At 51.4% G+C, this 20,300-nt stretch overlaps 1 protein-coding gene across 1 annotated transcript in view; it reads left to right on the top strand.

Annotated features, from left to right (window-relative positions):
* The first annotated feature begins 1,720 nt into the window (after nt 1-1,720).
* Nucleotides 1,721-20,300, top strand: part of LOC138250297 (nicotinamide N-methyltransferase-like) — a 128,418-nt gene continuing 109,838 nt past the window's right edge. Inside the window, exon 1 of the mRNA XM_069205033.1 lies at nt 1,721-1,914. Coding sequence (XP_069061134.1) covers nt 1,767-1,914 — 148 coding nt within the window. The 5' untranslated portion in view covers nt 1,721-1,766. The remainder of the gene's footprint in view (nt 1,915-20,300) is intronic.

Genomic DNA, 20,300 nt, shown 5'->3' with positions numbered 1-20,300 from the left:
TCCTAAAAATAGAAACAGAGACAGGGGTTGCGCCGCTACTGCGTCCTCTTCCCCTCCCCCTTATGCTGGGTACCTCTGTTTCCCAGATCTCCCCCTTTTCCCATTCTTCCAGAAACCTATTCATAGTCCAGTTCTAGCACTTCCTATTCGCACACCTCCGTTTGTCAAACATTCCCACTCATCCTCATGCATTTATTAGACATGTCATCTTGCCCCACATGGCGTCCGCCATTCTGTGTTGTCCCCGATCCTGCGAAGTAGAGAAGGCCGCCGAAGACCCCTCTAGCGCTTCTGACCAACGTGCCGGGGCCGTATTGCGCCCCGTTGGTATCGCCTTCTTTCTACCAACCTCTTGCGTTGGCATTGACCTTCCGCGCGCCACATGGCCGTATGCGCCACTGGCTCCCATCTTGCTACCTAAAACACTATCCTCCCCGACTTCCTGTCCCCTTCCGCTCGGGACCCGTACCCATCTGCCCCTTCCTCTGTCTTGGGGCATGGTTCCTACGTTGCCTGTACTGTCTGCTGGCCTCTCCGGCCGCCGGCCGCACGGCACGGACACGTCCGGGGCGGGGGCCCCCCCCACACCCGCCCGCCCGCGCCCCCCCGCCGCGGCCCACAGAGGGAGCGCCAACAAGGGACACGTGGCCCCCGCGCAACCCGCCGCCCCCCAGGGCCCCGACGCGGGGCCCAGACAAAGGGGAGGGGGCCCGCGAGCGCGCCAATCCCCCCCTGCGCAACAGCCTCCCCGTACAAAACCGTATCCACCACTTTTCACAATATATACACATTCCTTTTTTTTTTTTTTTTTTTTTAATTTTCCCCTGGGGGGGGGGGCGCCCGCACCGGCCCCAACCCGCCCAACCGGGCCCCGAAAGCCCGCGGCGAGGGCCCCACGCCTCAATGCGCGATCTCCCCCCACCCATCAACTACAGCCAACCAGCCTGTGCCTGAAAACACAACGCCCCAATCCAAACCCACCCCCTGACAATTCCTCTTTCCCTTCCCTGAGAGCCCCCACGCGGCCGGAGCCAGGCAATCCGGACCGCCGCCGAACGAACCGAAAATGCTGTGCCCCCCGGAAAAAAGGGGGAGGGGGCCCGCAGCAGCCCAAAACAGCCACCCGCCACCGCGGCGGCGGAGCCGCGAACGCAGGCCTGTCGGCCAGCAAACGCACGTCCCGCCCCCGAAATGGGGGGGGCGGCGCCCGAAAGGAGCGCACGGCCACCCCCAGCAACCGCGAAAGGGGGCCGCGCGGGCCGCAAGCGCGCCCCGGCCCCCCAGCACCAAAACCAAAGGACACCAAAACTCCCACACACCGCCCCCCTGCCCCAAACCCCGGCCCACCTGCACCACAAACCCCCACCACGAAGGACCCCCAGGGACCGGCCACTCCAAATTAAAACACGCGATGTAAGCGCGGAAAAGAGGCCGGTCCCCCCACCCCCAACCCCTTTTATTTCCTCCCCCTAGACCCGCCCCCACTTACCTTTCCCAATCCCTGTCCCTCGCCGTCACTTCCTTTCCCGAATTGACCCGCTGGAAGACTAGAGCGTTGCTCTTGCTTCCCGCGGGCCCCTCCATAACAGGCTATAGAATATTTTTTTTTAAAAACACTAGCACTCATGGCGCGAGCTCGCCTGCTGCAGCACGCCCCTATTAATGATTGGTTAATGCTGAGCTCTACTGCCAAGCGTCAAATTCCATTCTGGCACGAACACCGTGCCAGCAGTGAGTTTAGTCGGAGACACAGAAGTAACAGCAAAATGGCCGACTGCACAGGGGGAGAATTTTATGTGAAGCACTTTGAACCCAGTGCATATCTCGAAGACTATTTTAAGTTTGGGAAGAGCGCTGTTGGGGATGAATATCTGAAGCTAACGCTTCCGCTTTTCTGCAGTGCTTTTGCACCAGGTACGTGGAATTCGCTGCTCGGGTTTATCGCTATGACCAGCAGGACCTGATGGGCTGCGTGCCAAACGTCAGATATATTACATTGAAGCAACAAGACGCTATTTTTAAATAAGAGCCACCCTGTTCAAGACATGTTTGTCTTTAAGGGTATGTTTATTTAATATACAAAGATAATTTCCAATAGTTTCGCTAGTTTTTCTTGACACATTGAAATTAATTGGTCATAGTTCTGCTGCGTGAAGCACAGATAATGTAAGAAAATGTGAAGACAACTTCATGAAATACGTTCTTCTTTCCTTTCAGGGTTGTATTAGTTTCACTTCATGGCAAAATGTGTTACGAAGACTTTACGCTGATTGCACATTCTGATAAGTCATTTTGTTTCTGAAATTTGTGTGCTGCTGTTTGTCCATTCTTGACTTGTATTGCTGATAATGATATTGCCAAATATATCACGATGCGTTTTTTTCCACCCCTAACATCAAGCACAGTGCTAAATTTGACAACAGAAAGACACCCTAATAAATGGCGCTTTGTTGTCATGTTGTAGTCCTGTACCGAGTTTGGAGTGGTTGTTCACGGGTCTGCGTATCAGCTGCAGAGATGAGCGAGACCTCCTAACACATGTTTGAACAAGATCAGGATGATTCATCCCTTCATATTGCTGAGGCTAATGAACTGACTTAGTTTATAGCAGTTGCAATTAGTACAGACTTTCTAGACTCAGACTTGAAGGGAGCATCTGGCCTGGCAGTTCAGGCTGGCATGTTCACATTGGAGAAGGGTCCGGACTGATTTGCAAATGACTGGGTCCAAAGTGAGGTGGCAAAGTGTGCAAAATAGCCATGGATTGGGATCCAGCCTGAGTAATTACCAGTGGCTGAGATTAATTCAAGTATTTCATCCATCACTTTTTTTTATAATATAGCATGTTGCCTTAAGTGGGACGGGTTATCCACAAAGTATTACTGGAAACAAGCCATACAAAGTTCATGAGCTCTAAGTGGGGTGAAACCAGTTCTGGGTTTTTATGTATTCCGCTTTAGGAAGGACCTGGCCTGGCAGTTCTGGCTAGACTTTTCCCATTGGAGCAGGGCCAAGACTGATTTGCCTATGGCTGAGTCTAAACTGAGGTGGCATGGTGTGCAAAATAAAAATGGACTAGGATGCAGCCTGAGTAATTACAAGTGGCTAATATTAATTTAAGCATTCCATCCATCACTTTTTTGTATACTGTAATGCGTAACTTTTACTAAGATGTGTATTCCCAGATATGGTCACATGCACACTCTGTCACTGGAATAAAGCTCTGTCTAGGTGATGATCTTTTAGGGCAAAACCAGTTTTCGGCTGCTAGTATTCCAGTTCAGGAAGGTCTCAGTCTGGCAGTCTGGACTTAACTGTTCCTATTGGAGCAGGCTCAAGACTGATTTGTATATGGTTGGGTCCAAACTGATGTGGCATGGTGTGCAAAGTAACAACGGACTGGGATGTGACCCTGAGTAACTACCAGTGACTAAGATACATTTAGGCATTCCCTCCATCACTTTTTTGTATATTTTAGTTTGTTGAATGAGATTAATTCAAGCATTCCATCCATCACTTTTTTGTGAACTTTAATTTGTTGCCCTAAATGGGACGGGTATTCCCCAGGTATGGGTCCCGTGCACACTGTGTCACTGGAATCAAGCTACACATGGCTAACTATGAGCCCTAACTAGGGCAAAACAGTTCCTGGGTTGCTTGCTTTCCAGTACATGGAGGACCTCGTCTGGCAGTTCACAATGGGCTGTACCCATTTAAGCAGGCTCAAGACTGATATGCGTGTAGCTGGGTCCAAACTGAGGTGGAATGGTGTGCCAAATAACTGTGGATTGGGATGCAGCCCTGAGTAATTACTAGAGGCTGAGAATAATTAAAGCATTCCATCCATAATTTTTTTGTATACTTTAGTGTGTTGTAGCCGCTAGCATATGTGGCTTGGAACACTATTTCTGTTGCATTGGCGACCAGCATTGCAGCAGATGGAATTTCCGGTTTCACAGCAAGAGGCATTTGGGGAGATGAAAACTAGAAGGGCTGTTCTTTTATAGAGATAGTGGGCAATAGCAATATGTTATGTTATGTTATGTCATGTTATGTTATGTTGCATCATGATGTGTCGTCACATGTCAGGTTATGTTATGTTTAAGGTTACCGGTTCTCCATTTTTATTGATCTTGTCGCGTAGATTCAGGCAAAACACTATCTCTTTTTCTATCTGTACTTTAAAAAAAAAAAATAGAGCTAAAATAGTAATTCGGTTGCTTTTTCACTGATTTTAAATGCTGTCATTCATGACTGCCAGGCCAACAGCAGTGCAGCTTGATAGGTAAGGGAATCAACAACGAGAGAAATTTTCTTAATGAAGCTTAGACACCTGTAGATGTATACATATTTTTACACCAGAGTAAAGATTTATCATTTATGATAGTCATGTAATTGAAAAAGGTCATGTGTTCTCATGTGCGTGTATATTTATTGGCCAAATAAATGTGAGAATATACTAGTTTCCACTTAATTTGTTCACAAAACCCTAAATAAATATAGATAAATACAGATAAGATAAAAAAAAAAAAATGTGGAAACACAGATGGAAATGTCAAAAACATAAATACCATAAATCCGAGAGTCCTAGTTATGTTATGTTATATTTTGTTATGCAGATCTGTAGAGAGCACATCACCCGGGAGAGTATGCTGTTGCTGAGCAAGTATGAGTCTATCTGAACCTAGGGCCTTTTGAGACTACTCAGAGAGCCTGATGTTCAGCTTCTTGGAGAATTGAAAAATTGAGGAAGAGGCTCTTATATATAGTGGAAGGTGGTTCCACGTTTTAGGAGTGACGTAGAAGGCTTGACTTCTCAATCTGATTTTCTGTATGTGTTGTATGGTGCATGTAGGAGTCCAGACGAGTGGAGGTGTCTGGAAGGTTTGGGAAAATAATGAACAAATGATCCACGTGATACCTTGTTGTTCTGTTCTCTGACATATATTGCACATGGTGAAGCTTACGAAGCACACCGTTTGAAAGGAAGTTGTTTGACAACAAATAAGAACTACTTACAGAATAGACATACATAACTGAGAGGTGCCTGGTCAGATGAATTCTCTCTCTGGACAAGACTTATTGTAATTATTGTGTGGGTCAAAATGTTGACAATTACGTGGGGAACATTTACAGCAATTTTGTTACCTGGATCAGTTTTATGCTGGACTGATTTTTTTGAATGATTGGATTCAAACACAGTATATATGTATCACATTTTTTACTTTTGTGCTATTGCACTTATGAAAACTGCGCTGTCTGCACCTTAAGGATATGGACCCTCATTACAACATTGGCGGTAAAAGCCGCTTACCGCCGAGCAGAAAACCGCCAACACACCGCTGCGGCAGTGGAATTCCGCCACGGTCATTATGACCCACAGCTCGGAATCCGCCAAAATTGAGACACCCACACAGGTCCGCCACACCAAAGGTCAGTGATAAACTGGCGAAAACAAAACCTCCACCGCCACGGCAACAGAAATACACCCACACTATCACGACCCACGAATCCATGTGGCGGTCTTTCAACCGCGGTATTCCATTGGTGGTACACACCGCCACGCTCAAAATACACACACATATACAAAACACTACTGTTGGACTTTTTGCCTTACGCAGGGTCATCCCCAGTCTTTTTGCCTCCTTCCTCCTGGTTTTTATGACCTCTCACTGTTGGCTCTAGGACTCTGAGCACTTTATCACTGCTGACCAGTGCTAAAGTGCAGGTGCTCTCCCATCCAAAGTTGGTATGATTGGCTTATACCTAATTGGCATATTTAATTTACCTATAAGTCCCTTGTACAGTGGTATCTCTATACCAGGGCCTGTAAATTAAATACTACTAGTCGGCCTGCAGCGCTGTTTGCGCCACCCACTGAAGTAGACTTTCAAACCTGTCCCAGGCCTGCTAGTGCAGGGCCTGTGTGCGCAGTTTTCTGCCACAGGGACCTGGCATCTAAATTTACTTGCCAGGCCCAGAACTCCCCTTTTACTACATATAAGTCACACCTAAGGTACGCCCTAGCTAGCCCTATGGGCAGGGTGCCATGTATGTAGAAAGGCAGGACATGTGCCATATTGCATGGCCTCTCCTGGTAGTGACAAACAGCCTAACTTGGTGTCTCACTGCTGTGAGTGCTGCCTTCTCATATGATTGCATTAGAAATGCCCTGCCTTATGTGTAAGGGGTATTGTCTGATTTATGAGGGGTAGCGTAGGCGTGTTTGGTATGGTTGTGATGGTGATAATAAATTCTGCTTACTGGTGTGGGTGTATTTTTTATTACTATCACAGAAATGCCACTTCTAGAAAGTGTGCATTTATCTGTGCTTATGACTCTGGTGTTTTGCAGCTTGACTCCAATCCACGTCTGGGCAGAGTGACAGTTGGGGCTTTGTGCATTTTTCAGACAGCCTGTACACAGGGAGGGTTGAGGTGTCACAGAGGTGCATCTGCATACTGAATAGTCTTCCTGGGCTGAGAGAAGGGAGAGGCGGGGCACACCTACATTTGTAAAGGCTGTGCCCTGGCCCCACACAATAGGGTCGTTAACCCCCCACTGAGGTTTGGAGCCTGTGCTGAAAGGAGAGAGGGGGCACTCCCTGAACCAGTTGTAACTGGCTGGAACCTCCTCTCCCTACCATTGTAAAACACTGTAAGAACTGACTATAAGTACAGGGGAATTTTCCCCACAATTTGGAGACTCTTGGAATCATCTTGGAACTGGACACCAAAGGCTGAAAGGACTCCGCAAGGAACCGCCATGGACTGCTGCTGCTGTGCTGACCTGTGACCTGCCTGGTCACTGTGAAGGACTTCCCACTTGCTGCTTTCACTTGTGCTGGCCTGTAGCTGGGCCCACCACCTGAGGACCTTGTCTTAAGATTATGCTCCCCAGGGGCAGGGTGCTGTGGCCCCTGCATCCATTTCTTCACGAGGGGTGCTTCTCCGTGGTTGCGGCTGCCATAGCGCTAATTGCAGCGCGCTTATGGAGCCTTGGGAGGTCGTAGGCTCCTTGCTGCATTGTGCCCCTTTAAATAAGATCACCGCAGCAGCCCGGGAAGCAGGAAGAACACTCGTGCACCGCATCGGGTGCAGGCGAGTGTCTGGTGGGGCCCCAGGAGGGGTCTGATCTTGTTGTGGCTTCACGGCAGGACCAAGGGAAGGCGCGGGGAGTGCCCTCTTCCCCCTGGCCTCTGCGTTAGGAGCAGGACGCTCCTTTTCTGCTGTTAGGTAAAACGGGCATTATTGTAGGCCCCCCCTTGGTGGAAGGGCCAGTGGAGGCCTGGGGGGGCCCCCAGAGATCGCAGGTCCCGGGAGGGGTCTGTCATTAAACTGGAGGGGGTGCGTGGTGCCCCCCTCCTGCCCTAAGTTGTTTTTGCTGGCTTTGGCCCCCCTCGTGAGGGCCAGTTGAGGCCCTGGGGGCCCCCCAGTAATCACGGTCCCCATAGGGGCCTGTCTATAAAAGAGAGGAGGTGCATGTTGCCCTCCTCTGACCCCAGAGTATAAGGGAGGCCCCCGTTTTGCGCATAGGAGCGCCGGGGGGCCCATTGTTCGCCTTCTAGGCACTGGAGGTGCCTTCATCCAACCAGGTACTGTTTAAAGGACCAATATAGTTGCAATCCGAAGTTCTTTCTACAGACTTTTGTTTGATTCATATATTACCTAGCTGCGTTTGATGTTTTTACATATGTGTATGCAAATGTTCCTTTTATGGACATGCTTGCTAATATGTTTTTCTAACTTGCCATATGTTTTCTAATGTTCCTACTATGGGAATTTTATGATATTCTTATGACAAGTGCTGTGATGTAATAAAGTGTTTTCCTGACTACTGCTTATGTTGCAGAATACTGAATAGCCTGTGTGTTATGTGTGACTACTGATAGGCTGCAGAGTAACTAATGTGTAACTATCTGACAACTGCTAAGGTAGCAGGATAGCACTGATATGTGATGTTTGGTCTGATAATTGCCTTGTGTACAATACAGTATATTTTCATATAATCTGGTGTTGTGTTTCCTTTGTGGTGGGGATATAGCGTCACATGTGTTGTGTGTGTTGTGCAAACGCTTTACACATTGCCTCCAGGTTAAGCCTGACTGCTCGTGCCAAGCTACCAAGGGGGTGAGCAGGGGTTATCTTGGACGTGTAACTCCCTTGCCCTGACTAGAGTGGGTAAGTTCTGCCTGGCTGAGGTGCATACCCTAGCCAACCAGAAACCCCATTTCTAACAACTACCACCTTGGACAATTCCAAATACACACACCTGATACACATACACACACCACTCCCACACACCCAATGCAATATAAAACACACACCCACATCACCCACAAACCCCTTTGACCACAACTGCGACAGAAGGCCAGAGAGAGACACTACAATCTACAATCAAGCATCCACAGGCACACAATACCATCACCCACATAACATCCACGCACCTCACACCACACACCACTAAATATCACCCCACATATCACAGCATACACCACGCCACACATCACCCACACCACCCCCTGGCATGGCAAAGACACCCCAGGTTCTCTGAGGAGGAGCTCAGGGTCATGGTGGAGGAAATCATCCGGGAAGACCCACAGCTATTCGGATCACAGGTGCAGCACACCTCCATAGCTAGGAACATGGAGCTATGGCGAAGAATAGTGGACAGGGTCAACGCACTGGGACAACACCCAAGAAATAGGGATGACATCAGGAATAGGTGGAACGACCTACGGGGGAAGGTGCGTTCCGTGGTCTCATGACACCTTGCGGTTCAGAGGACTGGCGACGGACCCCCACCACCTCCCCCACAACTAACAACATGGGAGGAGCAAGTCTTGGCTATTCTGCATCCTGAGGGCCTCGAAGGAGTAGCTGGAGGAATGGACTCTGGTAAGTCAAACCTTAACTACTATATCCCCCACCCTACCTGCATTCCATCACATAGCCCCACCCTCGCCCTCACCCCCATCACTCCTACTCCTCACAAATGTCCCAGTATCACAAACCACACATCCCAACACAAAGCCCTGCCTGCAACAACAAAGCATGGACACCCATCACCAATGCATGGCCACTGCACATACCCATACACCCCCCTAAACCATCATCACACAAGGTCCCACACAGGAATGCAAGCACTGGGGTACATGGTCACCCACCCATTGCACAACATGGTACACCCAGATGCAATAATCATGCTTTTACACCCCTGCAGGACCCATACCCAATGTTACCGCACAGGAGGCTCCACACATGTCCACACCACCAACAGACGAGGCCCACAGTGATGACAGCAGCTCTGTCCAACTGGATCTAGACGACCAGTCCAGCCCATCTGGGACCTCAGACAGTCGGTTCCCCTCACATTGGCACAGGCCACTACATAGCTTGCCCCCTCTGGAAACACCAGCACAGCATCCACCCAACGGGCCCATACCTCTGTCCCCAGGACACGTCAATCAGCAGTGTGTCCACCACTACAGGGAATCCAGGCTAACCCACCACCCCAACAACAACAGGGACCTGGGGGCAGTGGCAGTGGGCACACTGTTCAGGGGACAGAGGCCCTGTCAAGACTTCAGTTATGCGTGGTCGTAATGGGCACAATGTGCGCAAGGTTGCCTATGAAACAGCCAACATTTCCTTGACATCGCACATTTGGTGTGGTAAAAGCCATTTACCCAAAAGATTAGGCCATTGGTGGTATCATTGTAATAAACATTCTTCTAGTATAATAAAAGAAAGGGTGTAAAGAACCAGGAAATCAGAAGAACTACAATTCCCAGCCTTCTCTAAAACTAATTAGTCCTGGGTGTGGTCATAATTAATCTTGGGTGTGGCCAGGCTATAAATACCTGCCACACCCTCGCAACAAACGCCTTCTATTCTGAGCGTTTGGCGTGGAGCTCATCTCTGGGCTTCTTTTGCCGGGATTTCAAGGAATTCTTCGTTTGACAAATAGCGAGTGGCCGGTGAGCGTTTTCTTTCTGTCAATTTCAAAGAACTCCGCTCTCGGAGTTTATTTACAGAGGCTATGAGCGTTTCCTTTTTGTCAATTTCAAAGAACTCCGCTCTCGGAGTTTATTTACAGAGATTATAATTATTTAGAGTGTTATTCTGAAACCTTGTATACTTCCGTTCGTTTTTTATCGGTATAATCCAAAGTAACCTTGTAACTCGGAACAATTGATTTGTTAAAAGGAACCGCTAGTGTAAATAATTTAAGACTTCTTTTGAAGAATAGTGAAATCGTTTTTTCCAGGGCTTTTATAAAGTCGATGTTATTTTACTGGGTGTTATTAGTGTTTATATCGGTGTGTACATATTAAAAAGAAAGTGTTTTGTGATAATCTGTTTATTTAAAAAGACCGAGGTTCTTTTAAAAAATAAGAAAAAAGACAACAATTTTATTTTTTCTTCTAAAGGAGGAATTCAAGGAATTTATGTTGTTTTAGTGTTTCAAGATTATGAGATAATATTCTTGAGTGGAATAGTTTTTGTGGAGAATTTAACTGGAGAAAATATTCTTTGGAGAATCCCTTCTTTCTAAAAATTATTCTTTGGAAAAAACTAGCGAAATCTTTATGAGGCAGTGCATTATTTGAGTAAAAGTCGTTACTGAATTTGGTATTAACCTTTTTTCCTTTTCAGATCTCCTTCCTGGCAGTTCCTTTCCGAATACCCCTTCCCCCGGCCGGGCCCCTCCTTAGTTCAGCGCTATAACAGCATCTGACTTTGGTGTTGCCTGGAAGTGGGACCCTTATTCAGCATCGTGCAGATCCAGAGAATTTGGACCTCCTGACAGCCCAGGGAAACAGGGGAACTGGGAGGGCTGCTGTGCGACAGGGGGAGGACAGGCCCAGGGAACCCACTCTCCATGAGGCCCTCTCCAACATCATGGGAGCGTACCATCATTCCCAGGAGATGATGGCAACTGTACTGGCCAAGTTTCGGGAGACCCAGCGGCTGCAGGAGGAACAGTATTTGGGGTTCAGGGAGGAACTCAGATCCATCAATTCCACCCTGGGCACCATCGTAGGGGTGCTGAAGGAAGTCCTCAACACCAGGAGGGACACTGTGGCACAACAAGGGGCCTCTGGCACTAGCCTGGAGGATGAACTGCCCACCACCTCCGGCGGCGCTAGTGGACAGGAGGCACCGCCACAGGACCACCACACCAACACCCCACCCCCTGCAGATGGAGAACCACCCCACAAATGGTCCCTGAGATCAGGACAAAGACAGAGAACGATGCCAAGACCCCCGCCAAGAAATGAGACCGCCCTGAATGTCATCCTTTTGTCCCACCTTGTCACCCTGTCCATCCTTAAACTGCCCCAGCTCCACTTCCTATGCCCATTTGGGCAATGCACCTGTCAGACTAATAGACTGGACTCTGCCATGGACATTCCTCCGCCATCACCCCTCACCATTTTACAACCCCCTCTAATATTGAGCACCTAAATAAACACCATTAAAGCACAAAACAATCACAGCTGTAGTCCATGAGGAAATAAAGCAGATGTCACACAGTGGGACCCACATCTGTGAAATCGTAAGGGAAAGTGACAACTCAGTGACCATACACTGGGTGAAAAGGACAGACAGTAGAGAGGTAGTAGTGTTAAAGTACATGTAGTAGGCAGGTTTGTCTTCTTACCTGTGTCTCACTGGAAGTATTGCAGGATCACAGAGTTCCTGTTGTCGATGTCCTCGTCTTCTGCTTCCTCGTCTTCGCTGTCCACAGGCTCCACAGCTGCCACAACACCTTCATCTGGAACATCCTCCTGCAGAAAAGGCACCTGTCATCGCAAAGCTAAGTTGTGAAGCATACTTCAGGCCACGATGATCTGGCACACCTTCTTTGGTGAGTAGAATAGGGAACCACCTGTCATTTGGAGGCACCAGAACATTGCCTTCAGGAGGCCGAAGGTCCGCTCTATAATCCTCCTAGTTCACCCATGTGCCTCATTGTAGCATTCCTCTGCCCTTGTCCTGGGATTCCTCACTGGGGTCAGTAGCCATGAGAGGTTGGGGTAGCCAGAGTCACCTGCAAATGGCGAGGGACAACTGTTAGACACAAACTAACCTGTAGGGATATACCCAGACAACTATTCCCACTGATTTGGTTCCAGGTTCTCACCTAATAGCCACACATGGTGCCTCTGGAGTTGCTCCATCACATAAGGGATGCTGCTATTCCGCAGGATGTAAGAGTCATGCACTGAGTCAGGGAATTTGGCATTAACATGGGAGATGTACTGGTCTGCCAAACACACCATCTGCACATTCATCGAATGGTAACTCTTCCGGTTTCTGTACACCTGTTGACTCCTGCGGGGGGTACCAAGGCCACATGTGTCCCATCAATGGCACCTATGATGTTGGGGATATGTCCCAGGGCATAGAAGTCACCTTTCACTGTAGGCAAATCCTCCACCTGAGGGAAAACGATGTAGCTCTGCATGTGTTTCAGCAGGGCAGACAACACTCTGGACAACACGTTGGAAAACATAGGCTGGGAAATCCCTGATGCTATGGCCACTGTAGTTTGAAAAGACCCACTTGCAAGGAAATGGAGTACTGACAGCACCTGCACTTGAGGCGGGATTCCTGTGGGATGGCGGATAGCTGACATCAGGTCTGGATCCAGCTGGGCACACAGTTCCAGGATTGTGGCATTATCAAGCCTGTAGGTGATGATTACATGTCTTTCCTCCATTGTCGACAGGTCCACCAGCGGTCTGTACACCGAAGGGTGCCGCCATCTCCTCACATGTCCCAGCGGACGGTGCCTATGAAGGACAACAGCGAGCACAGAGTCAACCAACTCAGAGGTACATAAACACAGCTTACTCAGAAAACCATTCATTACCCGATTTTTGCCTGTATTAGTGTTGAGCCAAGGCCTAGGTATGTTGACGCAGTTAAAAATAAAGCCATGTGGGCCCCTGAAATGGCAGCTGCCTGACCTGTAAAGTGGGACAATGCGATGTGAGGTAACTGCGCTGGTGTTGTACACCGTCGCGGTAGGCAGTCGAAGTCCGCGGCGCAATTCTGCATTGGTTAACATTGGACCCTATGAGTCCCAGGAGCCAATGACGATGTACGCAGGCGGTGATGGTACGCACTGCCGCAGATGTGACCGCTATTTTCTATCTGTTCAATCACTTGATACCTGATCTTCGACAGGAGAGGACTTACACTGCAAGTGCTGCTGTGACCTCAGTCTGGAAGAGACAATGGCTTGTGCGTCTGGGGAAAGGGCCCCTGCCTTCATCACGGAGGAGTTGAAGAAACTCGTGGATGGGGTCCTCCCCCAGTACACGCTATTCTACGGTCCTCCAGACAAACAGGTAAGTACACTGTGAGCATGCTGTATGGGCAATGTGGAGTGGTGTGGATGAAATATGGGGAGGGAGAATGATGCGTGCATGAAACGACGGTGAGTGCATGTGCCACATGGCATGGATAGGGATGCGGGCCAATGACTGTGACGGTGCAGTTGGTAATAACTTCTCTTTTTCCCCTGTACAATTCATCTAGGTCAGCGCCCACCAGAAGAAGCATATTCGGCGTGCCATCGCCAAGGACGTCCGGACCCTGGGGGTCTATCACAGACGGAGCACCCACTGCCGTGAAAGATGGGAGGACATTCGCCGCTGGAGCATTAGCATCATCAGGCGGAGGAGCAGTGGCAACGGAGCAGGAGGGAGCTGCATCCCACATGGCCCTGGAGTGCGACACTACGGAGTCTGATTTCACCAGTGGGACGGAGGGCGAGGGGACCTCCACGGCGGGGACAGGAGCTGACACCAGTGATACAGACTTGTCCTCTGATGGGAGCTCCCTTGTGGTGGTGGGCCCATCTGTGCCCCGCATCTACAGGTACAGCCGCCACCCCCCCTCCAGCACCGCCCTCCCAGCAGCCCCTCAGCCTTTGCCCCGTGCCCGCTCACCGAGGAGGGTGGGCATCTCCTTTGCCCAAGGCACCTCAGACCCTGTCCCAGTCACCCCTGCTGCCCTCAGTGAGGAGGCAATTGACCTCCTCAGGTCCCTCACTGTTGGGCAGTCTACCATTTTGAATGCCATCCAGGGTGTAGAGAGGCAGTTGTAACAAACCAATGCATTCCTGGAGGGCATTCATTCTGGTCAGGCAGTCCTTCAGCGAGCTTTTCAGACTCTGGCCTCAGCACTGATGGCAGCCATTGTCCCTGTCTCTAGCCTCCCCCCTCCAACTTCCTCCACCCAGACCCAATCCCCTGTACCTCAGCCTACCCCAAGCACACCATCAGACCAGCATGCACACACCTCAACACACAAAGGAAGCTCAGGCAAACATAAGCACCACACATCCCACAGCCACTCACGCAAGCATCACACACATGCAGACATAGCAACATCCACTGCCTCCACTGTGTCCCTCCTCCCTCCCAGTCTCGTCTACACTCACACCTGCATACACTACATCTACAGCCACTACTTCCATCACCAGCACACCCACCACCACACCCCGCTCACGTGCAGTTTCCACCCCCACTACCATTCACACATCCCCTGTTTCCTCTCACAGTGTGTCTGTGACGCCACCTCCCAAGGTACACAAACGCAGGCACACACCCACCCAACAGCCATGCACCTCACGACAGCCTCCAGCACATGCACCTTCACCCAAAGTCACCAATCGTACACCTCCTACAACCACAACCTCTTCCTCTACTCCCAAACCCCCTCCAGCTACCTGTCCCAGTGTTCCTAAGAAACTTTTCCTGTCCACCCTTGACCTTTTTCCCTCACCTCCCCCACCCCGTCAGTCTACTAGGGCCTGACTCTCCAGGTCCCAACCTAGCACCTCAGCCACAACATCAGCGGGACCAGTGGTGCCAGTAGTCACCGGATTCTGGAGTGCACCAGGCAGCAGGGCAGCCAGTGTGGCAAGGAGCCACAGCACGGACAGTCCCCCACTTGTCAAGCATCAAAAGTTGGCCAGTGCCCGGCAGGAGATGGGGAAGACTGCAGCCACCAAAGCTGCTCCCAGGGGTACAGGTGGGAGTGTGGAGTCAGCTGCGACACCTTCCAAGGTGGGGAAGGGGCACAAGAAACCCGGCAAGACTGGGAAGATCAGCACGGCGGAGAAAACCGCCATCAGCCCTGCTGTCCAGGAGGCGACCGCCAGCAGCCCCGCTGGCCCAGACAGTACCGCCAGCATCAGCCCGCTGTCCAGGAGGCAACTGCCAGCAGCCCCGCTGGCCCAGACAGGACCGCCAGCATCAGCCCGCTGCCCAGGAGGCGACCGCCAGCAGCCCTGCTGGCCCAGACAGGACCGCCAGCAGCTGAAGCGCTTCCAAGGACACCGCCACCACAATCACCGCTCCCAAGGAAACCGCCACCACAATCACCGCTCCCATGGACACTGCCGCCACAATCACCGCTGACAAGGACACCGCCGCCACAAGCACAGCTGCCAAAGACACCGCCGCCACAAGCACCGCAGGCCCATGAGCGCCAAAAGCACTGACGGTACTGAGGCCGCCACGAGCAGGATGAAGCACTCTGGGCACCAAGCCCCCTCCAGAACCAGTCGAGATTTACATCCACTACCTCTGTCCTTGGCAGGATGAAGCACTCTGGTCACAAGGCCCCCTCCAGAACCAGTGGATATTCACATACACTACCTCTGTCCTTGGCAGGATGAAGCACTGTGGGCACCAAGCCCCCTCCATAACCAGTGGAGACTGTTATCCACTTGAGAGACTGTGGCTTTGCACTCCCCAGGATTGAACAGTGGGCAACCCACCCACTGTAGAGACTTGAGAGACTGTGGCTTTGCATTCCCCAGGATTGAACAGTGGGCAAACCACCCACTGTAGAGACTTGAGAGACTGTGGCTTTGCACTCCCCAGGATATAGCAGTGGGCAAACCACCCACTGTAGAGACTTGAGAGACTGTGGCTTTGCACTCCCCAGGATATAGCAGTGGGCAAACCACCCACTGTAGAGACTTGAGAGACCGTAGCTTTGCACTCCCCCGGTTATAGCAGTGGGCAACCCACCCACTGTAGAGACTTGTGAGAGTGTGGCTTTGCCCTCCCCCGGATTGAACAGTGGGCATGGGGCCCCCTCGTGGATTTGGCGTTGTGCACTCAACCGGCTGAGGTGCCCACCCTTTCCCTTCCCCCTGAGGTGCCTGTTTTATTTCTATCTGATGCAAAAGTACCACACCAACCGCCATGGCGCAAAACAACAGTCACCATGGCGATAGCTGTCAACAGCCAGGTGGGAGACACCATATTAATACACTGCAAACCGATAACCTGTTCTGGGCCGGTATCAACACCAACAAAAGCCTTCTGTAAACAGAGCTCAGAAGTGAAAGGACTCACCATTGCAGTCACAGGGAGGAACCACGCTGCCATGGAACCCGAACTGCAAGTCTTTCCGATGATCTTCTAGGTCATGCTCCACCTGGAACACCAACTCCAATGAAGACGATGACGGTGAGTATAGCCACCTGGCACACAAGGGAGAGTGGGAGGAAAATGAGAGTGACTCACACACATGCACAACACACCAGACACACACACCATACACACAACCAGCTGCAAACATAAACCAATGGCACACAACAAACGGCATAATAAAACATGGACAATAATGCTGAAGTAACGACAATGTATTAGCATAGCAAAATCCACCACACGAACCAAATATATACAAATGTCCATAAAGGACCAATGCCCAGTCAAAATTCATGAGGGCACACAAGGCCACAGGGAATGGTCCAAGGCCCAACCTGTTTCCTGACACAGTCGGAGAGAACACTGCAGCGGCATCATTTTGCAAGTTGGAAGGCACCTCAGCTGAATACAGGAACGTATCCACTGGTTCTGGATGGGGAAACATGCCCATTGCTTTGTCCTGGGGAGTGCAAAACCTCAGACTCTCAAGTGGGTGACTTGCCCACTGGTTCTGGAGGGGCAACATGCCCATTGCTTTGTCCTGGGGAGTGCAAGGCAACAGTCTCTGGAGTGGGTGACTTGCCCATTGGTTCTGGAGGGGCAACATGCCCATTTCTTTGTCCTGGGAAGTGCAAGGCCACAGTCACTGTAGTGAGTGGCTTGCTCACTGGTTCTGGATGGGGCAACATGCCCATCGCTTTGTCCTGGGGAGTGCAAGGCCACAGTCTCCGGAGTGGGTGACTTGCCCACTGGTTCTGGATGGGGCAACATGCCCATTGCTTTGTCCTGGGGAGTGCAAGGCCACAGTCTCTGGAGTTGGTGACTTGCCCACTGGTCCTGGGGGGGGAAGGCCGCACAGCTGCCCCTGGAGGTTGGACTACATGTTGTCCACCGGCGTTGACGGCTACACTGTAGTAGTGGTTGGAGGAGCCTCCTGGGGAGCCCCTGTACTGTCGGATATCTGCATTGAGGTGGTGGTTGGAGGAGCCTCCTGGGCAGCCCCTGCACTGTCCGATATCTGCACTGAGATGGCATTTGGAGGAGCCTCCTGGGCACCCCCTGCAGTCCCTTATGGCTGCATTGTGGCGGTGGTTGGAGGAACCTCCTGGGCAGCCCCTGCACTGTCAGATGGCTGCATTGTGGTGGTGGTTGGAGGAGCCTCCAGGGCAACCCTTGCACTCCCTGATGGCTGCACTTCCAGAGCTGGTGTGGGGGCCCTGTGACAGCTGGTGTTGGTGGTGGTGTTAGCCCAACAGCATCCGCTGGTGTAGAGTGCCTCGTCTCCTCCTGTCCATGGGTCGTGGATCCCTTACCCTTCCTGGCAGGGGTGGATGGGCTCTTCCCCTCTCTGTCTGGTGGTGCAGGCTCCTTCCTCTTCTACACAGCTGGTGCAGGCACCTTACCCTTCTTCACAGCTGGTGCAGGCCCCTTCCCCTTCTTCACAGCTGGTGCAGGACTCGTCACATTCTTCCCTGGTGGTACAGGACTCTTCCCCTTCTTCCCTGGTGGTGCTGGCTCCTTCCCCTTCTGTGTTGTAGGTCATGTATCCTTACCACCACAAGTAGGTGGTGCTACCACTGTCCCCATGGACTGTTTGGCTAAGGTGCTGGGCTTTGTCCCTGGTACCCTGCCGATATGTGCAGGACGGGGGTAGGGAAGAGGTCAAGTTGGGAAAGGAAAAGCTTTTTAGGGACGTTGGGGCGGGAGGAGAGGGGAGTAATGAGAGTGGAGGATGAGGGAGTGGTTGTTGGAGGTGTATGTCTGCTGGATTTGGATGCAGGTGCATGGGCTGTGTGCTGATGTGAGGTGGATGTCTGTTGGGTGTCTGAGTGCTTGTGTTTGTGTCCCTTAGGAGGGGGGACAGACACGGCGGGAGAGGATACAGGGTACGTGTGCATGGTTATTGTGGAGGTGTCTGCCAGTTAGGTGTGTGTTCTGCTTGGTGTGGTGATGCTGATAGTGGATGTAGACGTAGTGCATGCAGGTGTGAGTGTGGACGTGACTGGGAGGGATGTGGAGGAGGAGGAGGAGGAGGAGGGGTGACAGTGGAGGCAGTGGATGTTGTCGTGTCTTCAACTGTATGGTGTTTGTGTGAGTGCCTATGGGATGAAGTGTGGTGCTTGTGTTTGCCACCTGTGACACTCTTGGGTGTTGTGCTGTGTGCATGCTTGTCTGACTGTGTGCTTGGGATGGGTTGGGGTTGAGAATGGGACTGGGAAGTGGTAGTTGGAGGGGGGATGATTGAAACAGGGACAATGGCTGCCATCAGAGAGGAGGCCAGAGCCTGAATCGATCTCTGTTGGGCCGCCAATCAACCGTGAATGTCTTCCAGGAATGTATTGCATTGCTGCATCTCGGATGCCAGCCCCTGGATGGCATTCACAATGGTTGACTGCCCTACAGAGATGGATCTCAAGAGGTCAATAGCCTTCTCAGTCAGGGCAGCAGGGCTCACTAGGGCAGGGCCTGAGGTGCCTGGTGCGAAGGAGATGCCCACCCTCCTGGGTGAGCGGGCACAGTCAACTCGCTGAGGGGCTGCTGGAAGGGCGGTGCTGGTACGGTGGTGGTGGCTGTACCTGCAGCTGGGGTGGTCACAGATGTGTCTGCCACCACCAGGGAGCTTCCATTGGAGGAGGTATCAGAGTCTGTGTTGTCTCTTCCAGTCTCCGCCGTAGTGCTCCCCTCACCCTCTATCCCACTGGTTCCCTTGGCTTTGGTGGACTCTGCTTCCAAGGTCCTGTGGAATGCAGCTCCCTCTTTGTCCTCCTCTAGATGATGCTAATGCACACAATGACAGCATGAGAAAACGGGACAGGGGGGAGAGATATAAGGCGTACACAGCACCCTCACACACTAGGAACAAGCCTACGCAATATGCATTGCACTACAAGTGATATGGCTAGTCACCAAGGCATGATGAGGAGCACACACCGCCAACTGCAGCACATCTGGGACCCAGGATGCCCTGCCTAAAAGTGACTACTAACAAGCTAGGATACCTGTATTTGCCATGCTACGATTACCTTTCAGACGACCCAAGTTGCACTGTCTGGCCTGGCCTTAGGGGCACCCACTAACACACAACCACCACTCGGATACCACCTCAGTAGCCAAAATTTGCAGTGATACCCACTGTACTCACCCCTTGTGGCTGCTGTGATTCCCTCAAGCGCCCATCCAGCTCAGGGTTCTCCACTGCCAGCATGCGGGCCATCAGGGGGGTCAGGGTCCATCGGGCACCCCTTTCTCGTTGGGAGGCCACCTCAGCTGGGCCTCCACTGTCTACCGTGCCCAGAGTCTCAGGTCCTCCCACCGTTTCCGACAGTGGGCGCTCCACCTGCCATAGACCCCCAGGGTCGTCACCTCCTTGCCGATGGCACGCCATAATCCCTATTTTTGATAGGTGCTGACCTGCAGAGGCAATAAAGACAAGAGAACACCATTAAGCAAACAGTCCATGCTCTCACACACATGGCCCAACATACCCGTTTCCATTACCACTGGCACACACATTGCCCAGTGGACGACATTTACACCACCAACAGATAATCCACCCTTACACAATGCCTTCACCCACATCTCCATGCATCCATGCCACATACATTGTGCCCACAGTGTACTCACCTGTTGGTCTTGAGGCCCATACAGCAGTCCGTACTGGGGTAGGACCCCATCCACCAGTCGCTCCAACTCCTCTGAAGTGAAGGTTGGGGCCCTTCCCCCGGTCACACAGGCCATGGTAGATTCCAGACACCAGTCACAGCAGCACATGCAGTATAGGTCTTCTCCTGTTGAAGGTCAGGAAACAAGTGAGGAATGATTTAGAAAATGGCAG

The sequence above is a fragment of the Pleurodeles waltl genome, chromosome 8, assembly GCF_031143425.1.
Source record: "Pleurodeles waltl isolate 20211129_DDA chromosome 8, aPleWal1.hap1.20221129, whole genome shotgun sequence".
NCBI classification, from domain to species: domain Eukaryota; kingdom Metazoa; phylum Chordata; class Amphibia; order Caudata; family Salamandridae; genus Pleurodeles; species Pleurodeles waltl.
This window is presented reverse-complemented; position numbering and strand designations above follow the sequence as displayed.